The sequence below is a fragment of the Cinclus cinclus genome, chromosome 2, assembly GCF_963662255.1.
Source record: "Cinclus cinclus chromosome 2, bCinCin1.1, whole genome shotgun sequence".
In the NCBI taxonomy this organism is placed as follows: domain Eukaryota; kingdom Metazoa; phylum Chordata; class Aves; order Passeriformes; family Cinclidae; genus Cinclus; species Cinclus cinclus.
Genome location: NC_085047.1, coordinates 58,560,355 through 58,573,799, shown reverse-complemented (window position 1 = coordinate 58,573,799; position 13,445 = coordinate 58,560,355). Strand labels below are relative to the sequence as shown.

The 13,445-nt window shown below is 35.1% G+C and overlaps 1 protein-coding gene across 3 annotated transcripts in view; it reads left to right on the top strand.

Annotated features, from left to right (window-relative positions):
* Positions 1–13,445, top strand: part of DGKH (diacylglycerol kinase eta) — a 149,684-nt gene that overhangs the window by 111,343 nt on the left and 24,896 nt on the right. For all 3 annotated transcript variants that reach the window (XM_062514777.1, XM_062514778.1, XM_062514779.1), the window contains 8 exons: positions 1,057–1,219; positions 3,663–3,771; positions 4,076–4,215; positions 5,774–5,858; positions 8,202–8,287; positions 9,707–9,806; positions 11,018–11,291; positions 11,665–11,793. In XM_062514777.1, the coding sequence (XP_062370761.1) occupies positions 1,057–1,219; positions 3,663–3,771; positions 4,076–4,215; positions 5,774–5,858; positions 8,202–8,287; positions 9,707–9,806; positions 11,018–11,291; positions 11,665–11,793 (1,086 nt within the window). The remainder of the gene's footprint in view (positions 1–1,056; positions 1,220–3,662; positions 3,772–4,075; positions 4,216–5,773; positions 5,859–8,201; positions 8,288–9,706; positions 9,807–11,017; positions 11,292–11,664; positions 11,794–13,445) is intronic.

Sequence of the window (13,445 nt, the reverse complement as noted above, 5' to 3'; positions counted from 1 at the left end):
AACAACTTGGATGCAATTCAATGAACTTTGCTGCATGAAGTTTGTAAAAGTGATTGTGTATGCTGTATAGATTCACTCTATTTATTTGCTTTGTGGTGTGTTAGACATCATGCTGTCATTTATTACTCATGCCAGGAAGATTGTTCAATATGTGAAATTAGTTTCTTGGCATTTAAATTAATTAATCAACCCTTATTTGAATTTAGACATTATGATAATGTGGAATCAAATTAGCATCCCTTAATGAAATTTTTTATTTGTAGCTTTAGTATTTTTTTAGTAATTGAAAACAACATAATCATTTTAATACTGCCGGAGACAAATGTCAAAACCTATACATGTGATGTCTGATTCTGAAGTGTTGCTGGGAAACCATTACCTCCATGGACCGGTCATGTTAGCGACAACAGTGCCCATTAGTGCTTCTGACTAAGGACCTTATAGAGAGCCTGCTGTAATTAGTTAAGACCTGCACTGGCTTTAATAAGTTTTGAATCACAGCTGAAGGTCTTCTGTTGTTCAGTGATTCTGTTATACTTAATATATAACCTCAGTCTTAAAACAAGGCTCTTATGCCAAGTCTCACCTGGGAGGAACCGAGTACAAGTAACTTTTAAAATCTGTGAGTACTCTTAAAAAACTCATACAGACATGAATGATCCAGTTCAACCCAGTAAAGTTAAAGCAAAATAAGATTGAAAACCAAACACTTGTAACTTAAAGATATATTCAATTATGTGATAATAATCTGTGAAGATGAGACTTAAGAAGTATTCTAAAAGGTTAATAGCAGCTGAAAAACAATAATGCTATTGTCTTCAGGATTTTACTAAATCTAGGTACTGAAAATACCAGAAACAAACAAACAAAAGAACTGGTAAATCTTGTGCAATTATGTTTTCCTTGTAGGACTAATAGTCAGTTTATTTACATTATACATGATAAAATGTACTCCTCTTGTCCTTCATCCCTATTTTCCTCTCTCCCATGATTTCTTTTTGTGTTGTTCATATTAGGAAACCTTATTTATTTCATTCTTTCTAACTATGTTTACAGGTTTCTGGAAAGCCACATGCCCGCCATCCTGTGCCAGTCCTCTTTTAGTTTTTGTTAACTCAAAGAGTGGAGACAATCAGGGAGTAAAGTTTCTTCGTCGATTCAAACAGTCGTTAAATCCAGCTCAGGTCTTCGATTTAATGAATGGAGGACCTCACTTAGGGTAATGACCTTGGAAATCTTGAGCAAGCCTTTGCACAAGGGAATTAGGTGCAAAGCATAGTGTTGTGTTCCCCTTGTTTTATAGTGTTATATCCCCATGTTGCTATAATTCTATCACCAATATCTACTCTGACTTCCTAATTAAAATCTAAGAGACAGCAGGATTTCAAGATAAATTGTGGTACGTGAAGGGATTGTAGGATAACATTTTCCTTCTAGAAAAGCTCGAAAATTCAAACCGAAACCTCTTGGCTAGCTTTGACTTCTGTTAACTGGTAAGGCTCAAAACTGTTAAAAATGTTCAGATGTTTTCCTGTATCACTGGAACTTTGATTTTGCCTTTCTGCACAGTTGCCCAGGTGCTTTGCTTCAATTTCACATGCATAATTCTGATATTCCTGACCTTTTTGTGTGTAGTTATGGAATAAAACTGTTGTCTGAATGTGCTCTGTATCTTTTAAAGTTCTGAACACAAATGTCAGCAGGGGGGATCTGTAGTGGGTAATTTAAAAGTACATGAAAAATTTTTCATCGGAAAAGTATATCCAAAATACAGTTTATTTGCAACATATGCAAATAGTCAAGAAAATGACCATCCCACAGAATTTGGAGCAAGAACAAAATTAAAACTATCAGGCACTTCTCCCCAAAATCTAAGGGTTGATTGTTGGAGAGATAGCGATGAAATTTGCGTAGGGGTGGCCACAACTCAAGCACGTTTGCACATTTCTGATGATTAAATTTGTGCCCATATTTCTGTTGCATAAGTCAATTCCACTCAGATACAGTGATGTGGTTAAATGGCCTAATAGTGTCAGTTATAGCAACTGGAAGCACTAATTTTTGTACTCCTAAAGATGCAGAATTACACTTAATAATAAAAGGTAGATTAAGCAAATCCACAAAATTCAATTCAAACAGTGCATAAATAGTAGAAATATAATTTATTGCAGGTGTAGATTATAATATTTAGTACTTTGTTATGGACATGTCATGTTAACTCTTTGAGTTGTGATATTCTTTTCATTATAACCCTGATAACTGGAGCTGAATCTAAGTAATTTTTAGCTAGCATTTTGTACATGTAATTATAATGACATATGACATTTGTCTTAATTGATTGGATAGTCTTTGAAAGGAGACAGTCTGGAAAATATGTTTGCAAGTTCTCTTCCTTCATATAGCTCTACCGTGGCTGAGGCAGCTCACTTTGATGCTTCACAGAAATTGCAGTTCATGTTGGGTCCTTTTAAGTCCTTCTCCCAAACAGTTTCCAAGGAGAAGTCCTTAGCAGTTATTCCATCAGGTTGCATTGATATCTTCTTTTTTTTCTAGTTGATCTAAAAAGCAGAGGTACATTCTATGAGACAGTGAATTTCTAGGGGTTTTCTCCTTTTATTAGGATAGGATAAATCGCTCTGGTATCAACATTTTTTCCCCTTAAATATCCTCCTCTTTTGTTCTGAGTAGCTATGTGCCCCTCATATTCAAGTGACATTATTTTCTCTAGAAAAAAATAAAAATGCTTCAAAAAGTTTTGATCTCGTTATGTTGCTTTTTAAAAATGGTTCAGAAAATGCACATATTCTGGAAAATAACATGCATTAAAAATAAATATATTTGTTGTTAGTATTTTAAGAATTTAAAATTTTCCTCTTTTGTTGGTTTGGTTTGGTTTTTTTGTTTTGTTTTGTTTGTTTTGTTTTGTTCAAGTCCCTGTTGTTTTTACCTCTTGGCCTCTTGGCTGTTTCTTCTCATCTCATTCCCCTTTTCTTCTGTGTCTCACCTTTCTGCATTTTCTGTCTCTCTTGTCCTCCTTTTCTATACTATCCAAGTGTTGTATTCTGGAGGTGTTAAAAGTCAGAGAACAGGAGGAAGAGCAATTGGAAGTGAAAGCAGCATATGGCCTTAAGGATATAATATGAAATACTTGTATTATTTGTGTCATATCGTTGTGATCACCTTGTGTTTGAGAATTGCTCTCAAAGGTCCTTACATTTAGTTAAGGTAACTGACAAAAGCCCACTCGTGTTGTGGAGCATATCCTGTCATTGTGTCTTAACCTCTTCTTGTGAAAAATCCCCTGTGCTGCAGTATGCTTCTGGCTGAAGTGAGAAGCATGGAGCAGTTGCAGTTTTATCACTTAAATTTATTCTTTTTTAAATATTAATAAAATCAGACTTATAAAATCCTGAAAACAATATCAAGGGATTCTTTTAAATAATAACTTGGCATGTTATTTATCAGAAATGCCAGTATAAGTGGAATATACAGCAACAGATGGGCTGCAGATAGGTAAATTAAGTCAATGGTTGTATCCCCATACCCCACAACAATAAAAGTACCATAAAAATGCTGTGGACCATATTTTCTTGTAACAATTGATAATGTATGTCACTGCTCTCTTGCTAATGGATGTAACTAGCTCTCCATTTTCTCTGCAGTTTGCGGTTATTTCAGAAGTTTGACAACTTCAGGATTCTTGTGTGTGGTGGAGATGGAAGCGTGGGTTGGGTCTTGTCAGAAATTGATAAGCTCAGCTTGCACAAGCAGGCAAGTGTGCATATTTCCTGTCCTTGCCTAGAGTGGCTAGGCTTGATTTTGTGTGCTTACCTTTTCCTTGACTTGTTTTTTTGTTATATCTCTCTGTACGGGGCAAACTCAGTAGTTACTGTTTAATGAAAATTTTCTCTGTTATAAACAGTACTGGTTGTAGCAGAATAGCACAATTTAACTTATAGGCTTTAGACATCAGCTATGAAATTAACATTTGTTGATTGAAATAACAAGCATTTGTAACCACTTGTATTTTCTTTCTAGTTTTCAGTAGTAGATTTGTTGCTGTATTGTGTTTCAGTGTCAGTTAGGAGTGTTACCCCTTGGTACTGGAAATGACCTTGCTCGTGTCCTTGGCTGGGGAGGATCCTGTGATGATGATACACAACTTCCTCAGATTTTAGAAAAACTAGAACGAGCCAGCACGAAAATGCTAGACAGGTAAACCTAAATGTGTCTATACATCACTTACCATGAGATGTAAATTATATTTATTTGTGTTTCTGATGGCCTAAAATCCATCTTGGAGTCTTGGTGTTCAGTGGGTTTGTTTTTTAAGGTCTTAATCATGAAGGAAATTGCAGTTGTAATGGGGACAGCTCTTTAGCCTGCTTTTTAAACTAAAGAGTCAGAGGGATGAGTGGTTGATGGAAATGGGAAGTGTGCTTTTCAAACATGTTGAAAAGTTGACAGCTTCTTGCATGGCTGAAGGAGCCACATAACTGCCTGTTACAAGAAGCTGTGAGCATTAAGATATTGTGTAGATTCAAAACTGATTTGAGCAATTTTAGGGACTCTATACATGCTTATTAAACACCGTTAATGGTAGCATCTTTATTTAGAAAACACCTGAGCTCTCTGTCCTTGGATGTGGGGAAAACTCACCTTGTGTGCTTTCATCCTTTCCAGAGGCGTCAGCTGTTTCTAGAGGCATCATCTAATCAGATGCTGGGTTAATTGGATCCATAACCAATATTTCTGTTTGAGGCATTTTCTTTGTCAAACAACCGAGATCTTCCCACTCCTTGTTTCTTGTAATTTTCATCCATAAAGGAAAGCAGCAATCCCCATTTAAAAAAAAAAAAAAAAAGACAACGGTCATGCTGTTCCAATCTAGCACTGGAAGATTCTGAGAGGAGTTTTTCTTAGGCTCTTCCTTTCTCTCATGAGTGTTTCTTTTTTTTGCTCTATTAAAAACACTCTAATGTCATCATAAGGGATTTTACTTTAGGTTATTTTTATGAAATAGAGAAAAAAGCCTTTTTTATGTTATGGTTTTCTGCAGAATATTTGATTGCTTTACAGCAAAGTATGTAGAGAAATGCTTATTACTGGTCCTCAGATTCTGCAAAATTTGTAGATTAAATCATGTTTTCCTTTTTCTGTAGTGAAAAAATTCTCTGTTTCATTTTTTGGTCTAATTTCAGTAGACTTGCTCCCAAGGCTCATCTGCAGTGATTACTTGTTCTTTTCAGCTGGCTTTGAGGGATGTTGTTGCTATTAGTGGTTTCATACTCTCTATGCTGTCAAGTGCTGTCCTGTACCAGACAAAAAAAATATATACGTCAAGGAAGACACTTCATCACTTGCTTTGCTTTCATGCCTGCCTCCTCTAGTTGAGATGGAAAGCTAATGTCACCTTAAAGATTTTTCTTTAGGAAGGTGTCTAGTTTCCTTTGACTTCTGCAGTGTGTTTGCACAAATTCTTTTATAATGTGAATGTTCTTGTCCAGAAAATCTTTTTTGTCTGTATTGAATGTCCCATGATTTTTTTCACAAATGAGACTGATAATTAAAACACTAAAAAGTAATCTGAGCAATAAAACAAATTATTACCTTTAATCTCAGTTATTTCATCCATATAGTTTACAACTACAAATTAAGCTGCTTTTTTTTTTTACATACATAGCTATTCTGTGGTGTGACAATGAATTTTCTTTTTGTTAATATAGAAGAGAGAGTGTAAAACTAACAGTCTGGAAACTTATTTTACTTTCAGGTGGAGTATAATGTCATATGAACTGAAATTACCAGCAAAGCCTTCTATTCTTCCTGTGACTGCAGAAGAGTCAGAGGAGTGCCAGGTGCACTTTTACTTTTGCTTTTGTTTTGTTGTTTCATGTACTTAACTTGGAGATTCTGGGATTACAGTAGCCATAACTGCAGCATTTGTGTGAAAAACAGATGTTTTATGGTCTGCCAACTGAACTGAATTAAGGACTTTTCTTGCTGTGAATCCCAAGTAAGTAAGGTTTCCAGTTCTATATTATTTACCTAGAAGGAATGAAGGTAAGGAGTCTCCAGCAAAGCTGTCTGAAAAATTTCTTCCTGAATATATATGCATATTTTAATATGTATTAGAAAGTACATTTATATAACATGTTAGACAAGAATGTAATCTAGTGTCATATTATTATATAATATAAGAATATAATATATTTTAGATAATTCTTATATATGAGTATATATTGTATACAATTTTGTATATATTTGTATAATTTAGTGCTATATTAATGTATAATAATATATATACACTAAGATAATATAAAAATATATATATATATTTAATATATAAAAGCAAATGCTATGTCAAGTTTGGATTAAACATTGAAAAAAAGTCCTCAGCATTATGGAGGCAAGGGTAGTATTCCAAAAGAAAGACAGAAGTGTTTTGCAGCTGGGGTTATATCAGGTGATATCACTAACCTTTCTCTTTGTTCTTTGAGAGAGCTCAAAAATTCTAGGCATCATCAAAGAAAAGCTTAGTCTGTTTTCCAGGCTAGATTTGTGCTTGTACTAGCTGATGAGGTTTCAATTTTGAGAGAGGGAGATGCTTTAATCAAATTAATTGGCATGAAAAGTCATGAAAATAAGAAAATAATATATTCCCAAGGAAGTTAATGCATATCAACTGTAGCTCAAAAGTACTTGAGAAGCCATAATTAATCAGCAATCTCTTGAACAATTTAATCATTCAGGCTCTTTTAATTGGCAAGGAGGTTATAACCTTTGATGGATTGCTGGATATAGAGATGCAAAAAGGCTGGGATTTTAAGGGGGTTGCTTTGCACACAGCTCTGTTTCTGCTGTCAGCAATGAAGATCAAGGCTTTATCACCTCTAATTTTTCAAGACAGTTAAAATATTCAAGTGTGTCTTCATCATAATTTTCTTCTAGCTATTTCTGGTCTTGAAACTTTTATTTTAGCCTTTTCTGAAAATGGAAGGAACTGCTTGCTCATATAAAACTCTTTTAGAAAATGTATTCTTTAGACTACATTACCTGTCATTACTTGAATTGGACAGCCATTTGCTTTTGAGTACCCTATTCAATCTCTTTTTTAATGGGGTTTTTTTACATTGTTTACTGAGGCTATTTCAGAAAAAATAATAATTACCTTGTAGTAGGTGTTGGTTTATGCCCCAGTTTGAAAAGCAAATGTAAGTCCATATTTGATTATTTTTCCTCCTCCTACCTCCTGCAGTTTTAGAAGATTAATTCCACTTTATTTCCACAAATCTTGTACTGATGTTTGAAAAACTGTAGTTCATTCTTACAGGTCAGATGTTTATGTTTTGTTAAATGAAAACTGATTCAATGTCAGAGTCCTACAATGAAGGCTGGGTTTTAGGAGAAAAATCTGAAGTGGTATATCTGCCTCATCAAAATCAAAGACAAAAGCATGCTAAGAGATTTCGGTTGATTCTTAAAGGGAGCTGTGAGAACTGCATTTATTTTTAGCTTTGGATTTGAAATTTTGTTAGAATTTTCTTTTAAAATTGAGGTCTGAATCCAGAGCTATTTTAAGATAGCATATGGTGTGTGAGGAAGCATCTTTGAAACACTCCAAATATTTTCCTGAGTAGTTTGTAACATGTAATTTTTAATGTTCTTGTAAAGACTAGGCCATAAATGGTTTGCTCCTTGAGGATTGGTTTTGGTAACATGATACCAGTTTGGCAGCTTTTGTCAGTTGTAGTTCTTGGGAAGTGAGAGCCCACCTGACAGTAAAGTGAAAATTCCAGATTATAGCTGCAAGCATTTTATTCTTTTTAAGCATTTTTTTTTTGAGGAAAGCTTTGCTTATTTTAGAAGTAAAAGATATTAGAGTATAATACTGCAAGTTGTTATAAACCTAAGAAGTCTTTTCTGCCTCACAGACTGATTTTAGCCTAGAAATAACTTACCCTTTTCTCTACAGGAGGAAAAGAAGTGTGGATCAAGTTCTCAGATACAGTCTAACTTCAAATATTAAAAATCTAGTACATAAAATGCAATATGCACATAGAATTTTAGTTGCCAGACACTTGGCCTTGTATTAGATCTCAAATGGAAATCCTGCTATTTTTGAGGTGTTTAAACTCACTACTTGGTGTTAAACTGCTTGAATGTGTGGAAATTGGAGTCTCTTTTCTCTTGGCTTTCAGATATCCGCTTATGAAGATTCAGTTGCTGCTCATCTTGCAAAAATTCTCAATTCTGATCAGCATGCAGTTGTCATATCATCTGCCAAGTGAGTCAATCAGTTTTATGCACAATGTGGGGGATAAATTCGCTGTGTAACATCATCACCATAATAGCATTCTGTCTAAGCCTGATTTTCTTAGGGATGGCCAACTGGCTTGGCTTAATATATCTTGATTTATCTTTTAGAGTGGATGTTCTTTTCTGCAAAATTTTTAGATGATACAGTTGTAATGGATGGCTTAATACTGAATTTTAAAAAATAATCACACAAGATCTATATAAAATGATGTTAAATCATTCCAAATCAGTGCATGGCTTAAATATGAAACTTACTGTTACTAATGCAAAGATTTGATCTACTTCACACTGCATTTCTTCTGGCTGTTTTTTTTTTTTTTTTTTTTTGTAAAGCATATATTTACAGAACAAACAATTTCACCACTGTGAAGCAGAACTTTAGCTTACATAGCTAAATTGTAGCCCTGCCTATATCAGTTCAATCAATAGTGATCTGCAACATTAATGGAACCTTTTCCCCAGACTGAAACGTTTCGAAATTAGAGAAATCTGGCAAATCATGGACATCATCTGGAATCTGCATATACCTTCTCTATGAAAAAAAATCTTATGTTTTGCAATATGCAAAAGACCAGTCATAGAATTTTAAAAAATATATCTGAATATCATTACATTTTTTTATTGTAAAAGCAAGTTTAAAAATTTTCATTTTTAAGCTATACATAGCACATGTAGACGGTTAAACTGAAGGCTATTGTTAACTCCAGATTCTAAATTGGTTCTGTTCCTTGTTAAATCTGTTTAATTTCTGTCAGAAAAATGTCAACCAAGTGAACATGACTAAGCAATTATCCTCCCATCATTAGTAAGTTTGCTGTCTGTCTGCAGTGCAGGTAACAAGAACCAAGTGTTTTTCTGATTTACACAGTGAACGATCTTTGCAACCACTGTAGTTTGCACAGATAAGATTCAGGGTTGGTTCAAAAGCACGAGCTGTGCAGTGGGATGTGTGGTTCATCTAAGAAGTGCCCCCCGCTAAAATCAGTAGGTTTTCTCCATGGTTTTTAAGCTGTAGCTTTGCATGGGAATTTGCATGACTGTGTTTGAAGTTACCAAAGTGAATGCAAGTTTGCTAAGTCTTCTCATAAGGGAAGGTGCAAAAGCAAGGGAGTGGATAATATCAGTCATGTTTATTTCAGATCAGAGGCTGAGATACAATGTATGCCAAGGCTTAAGTGAAAGAGTTTTTGTTTTAAAGCTTATCAATTCAATTTTGGAAGCTATGGAAAAAGTGTCATCTGATTTGCAAGTATGATCACTGATTCAGTTTCCAATAAGAAGGATTTACAGCAGTGTACATATAAATAAATTGCCATAAGAATTTAACATTCAAAACATATATATTTTATTTCATTTGATTTCTTCCCTCTCCTTTTTTTATCTGAAGAATATTATGTGAAACTGTAAAGGACTTTGTTGCCAAAATAGGGAAGACTTACGAAAAACCAATGGAAAATGCAGAGGAAGCTGATGCCATGGCCATTAAAGTAAGACTATGACTATGTTCAGGTTTAAAGTTGTTGGGTTCTTAAAGTTTATAGCTCATGGATGTTTAATTTTTACATTGCTCTAGAATGCCCAGCTGGGCTTTCATTTCAACCAGTGACTTCATAATTCTTCTCTTCTTATTGCAGAGAGTTAATTATTTCCAAGCCATCTTTACACTCTGAGATCTCTTTTAACTGTTTATACTTTCTTTCTTCATAAAGGACAAAGTTCATGGTAATATACATAGAGATAAAAGGATTTTCTTTTTGCATTAGTTATACATCTAGGGATTAAGTTAGCTAGAGGAAAATGGGATAATGATAAGTATGCTTCGAGAATGAAGGGAAGGCAGACCACAATGTTAAAAATAGTGGTTGACACTGAAAAATATAGAGATCATGTTGCAAAGACATTGGGAAAGAAAACAACAGAGGGTTTTGGTGCAACACAAAATGCAGCACAAAATTTACATGAGTTGAAAAGAAGGAAACAAAATCCTTGACAATCCCAGAGTCTTAAAACGTAATTTCTAAGTGGCGATTTGTGGTTCGCGTTTCTAACCAGTGTGCATTTCAGAAAATTAGTTTTTAACTGTTCCAAGGCCAGAGAGCATTTTCTTTCTCTTAGGCACAGAAAATCCTTTCTTTTCCTGTGAACCTAGAAAGAACAATTACTTAGTGTTGGGGAGAAGCATTTGACAGTGTCTGATTCTGGCTTGAGCCACTTGCTCTGTGAGAACTCACTTGCCTAAATATACAGCTGTGCTTCAAAAAACACCCCACGTGTCTCAGTCTAACAGCGGACAGATGCCTCTCAAAATTGCGGTACTGAACACCCACGGACAAACCTCTGGTGGTTTTCTGTGCTGCAAGTCATTGGGAGAAGGGTAGGATGTAATCCATACAGTTATGGGACAGGCTGAGTTTAGCATGGAGTGGTATTTGAATCTAAGTGTAGGGGATATGTATTATAATTGCTCTGATCTGGTTGAGTGTCACAGGGTCTGCAAAAAGCCTGTGCAGACCTACTCATAATCTGATATTCCAAAACGTCGAACCCCGGTTTGCATTTTACATAAGGGATTACACAGACACTAAAGACACCTACAGTTTGAAATATGATCTGGTACTGTATTTCCTGAAAGTATTCATATGTTCGCTGTTGATTTTTTTTTAATGTGTGTGTGTGTGTCTTTCCCACTTTGTCTTAGTGCTCAGAGTTAAATGAAAAGCTGGACCTATTGCTCCAGGCTCTCCACACAGAAGCCCAGGCTGCTCCCATTCTCCCAGGCATTGCTCCCCCCATTGTGGAAGAAGAACCAGAGGAGTTCTCAAGTGAAGAATCTTTGTCTGAAAGTAAAGAGCAATTATCAGAATGTGTCTCAAAGTCTTCCCAGAAGCTCTTCAAACCAAGGGAACAGTTAATGCTCCGAGCAAACAGTTTGAAGAAGGCTGTGAGGCAGATCATTGAACAAGCAGAAAAAGGTGCAACATTTTGATCCAGACTGGTAGAACAGGATAGGATAATGATGTTTGTTTCTTTGTTTGTTTGTCTAACTGGAATAAGTTTTCATTATAAAATTATATTTCTATATTCTTACATAGATATAATTATGTGCTTACTACAAGCTGCAAGGAAAGAGGAGCATTTATTTTAACTATTAACCTCCACAAAATGAACATTTCTGACAGCAAATCTTTATGGACTGGTAAAGAATTGACTGACTCTTTTACTGAATTGACAGTAGAACACTTTTGTTGATATTTTAAAACCAAAAGCTACCAAAAAAGTGCTTATTTTGATGTATGCAGTTTTTCTTTAGAATCCTTGAAACTTTGTGTTTTCTCTTCATAACAGTTGTGGATGAGCAAAATGCTCACAGTGAAGAACAAGTGAACCAGTCTTCAGTAGAATACAGCAAAGAATTGCATGAATCCAAAGAAGAGGAGAAAGAGGAAGATACAAAGGAACTTGAGTCTCCATCAAGTGAGTAAATTACGAATCAAATAGAAATAGTTCATCTCCTAATAGTTGTATTTTGAGCATAATTGATTCCATAATTAAAAATACTAGCATCCTGTTTGACTGGAAACTATTCACAATTCTAACAGATTTGAATAAATAAAAATTAAGGGAAAAAATTAGGAAAATAGTACATGAACAGTCTTTTGGAATGTATTTACAAAGCTGAGAAGACACTTGTTGGGGAGAGAAGTGCCTGAATTTAATCCAGTGTTTACACTCACCTTTCTATATGAACCTGAGCAAAGACTAGAGCCTAGGTGATGGTGGCAATATTATGTCTCAGTTGTAGACTGAGATTCTCAAGCTACATAGACATTTTAGGAAAGCTGCTTCTTAGCAATGGAAATTTCAGTTTTTTCCATATTATCAAAATGGACAGTGATGCACTCCTGTTGAGGTCACTAGATGATCTGTGAGTCCCAGAGAAGCAGTGGTAGCTGGTAGGCAGCAAAGACCAAACACTAGATACTTGGTGAGCAACTTCTTGGGGCAAAATGAAAAAAAAATATTTAGGGATTTGCATCTCCTGTTTTTTACCCTAACCCACACTAAAATGCTGAAAAGTTGTCCTCACAAGGCTCTGCTCTGAAGCTGGTGCCTATGTTTTTCTAGCTTCTACTTTGGAAATAAGACATAGTGCTGTTTGGATTTCTGTTGACCCAGGATCTCATGTTTACTCCAGAAACACACCAGGCTTTCTCCAGTGACTGTCTCTTCACTGGTCCCTTTTCTTTTCTCTTGGTTATAGGAATCAATGCAGGTTGGTAGTCCCTTTTCAATAGTAGCTCATAGAGGATGCTGGCCCTACAGATGACTGAATCCTACTGCCCTGAGTGTATAATAAAGATATACAGGTGTAGAAATTGATTGAACTCCTTGTTTCTTGATGTTATAATTTCTGCATCTAATGGGGAGCTGTATTATTCTTATGTGTGTGGAATAGAGTGCATAATAATGCTGTCACTGGATGACAGATGTTTAGAGACAAAACATGAAACATGAATTCAATTATCTGCATTGAAACATCAGTTTTACTCATTGGGGCTCTGTTGTTTTTATCAGAGCATTCACAGCAAAAGTTTATCTTTATTGCAGTTATTGCCGTGAGTCTCATCTGTCAAATAAAGAGCAGCTGCTCTGCTGATTTTCGTATTTAATACAACTGCTTTGTTTGCAAGAACAGAGAGAATAGACTGTGAAACAGTGTAGTGAATTTTTCAGTAGTATTATGAGAAATAATTGTTAGTTTTGTTCTGGGTATTATATTTTACCCTGTGAGGATCTTCCTGGTCATTTGATGAAGATAATGTTTTACCACACGTTAAAACTTTCATCTTAATGTTTAATGACATTTGTTAGATATCACTTGCCATTTCTATTCTTTTCTATTTTTTGACATTATTACAATGTTTTGTCATGCATGGATACAAATCAGTGTTGTATTGCTACCATGCAATGGTGTAGCATTTTGTGATAACTGCTATGGCTGTTATGCAGGTGTTAAAGTCAGGAGAAGCTGTTACTCCTTTGGTCGGTCCTTTCGAATAAAACAATCCAGAAAAATTCACCCACTTTTCTTTGTCCTGTGTATAATAATTTGTTTGACTTCAGCA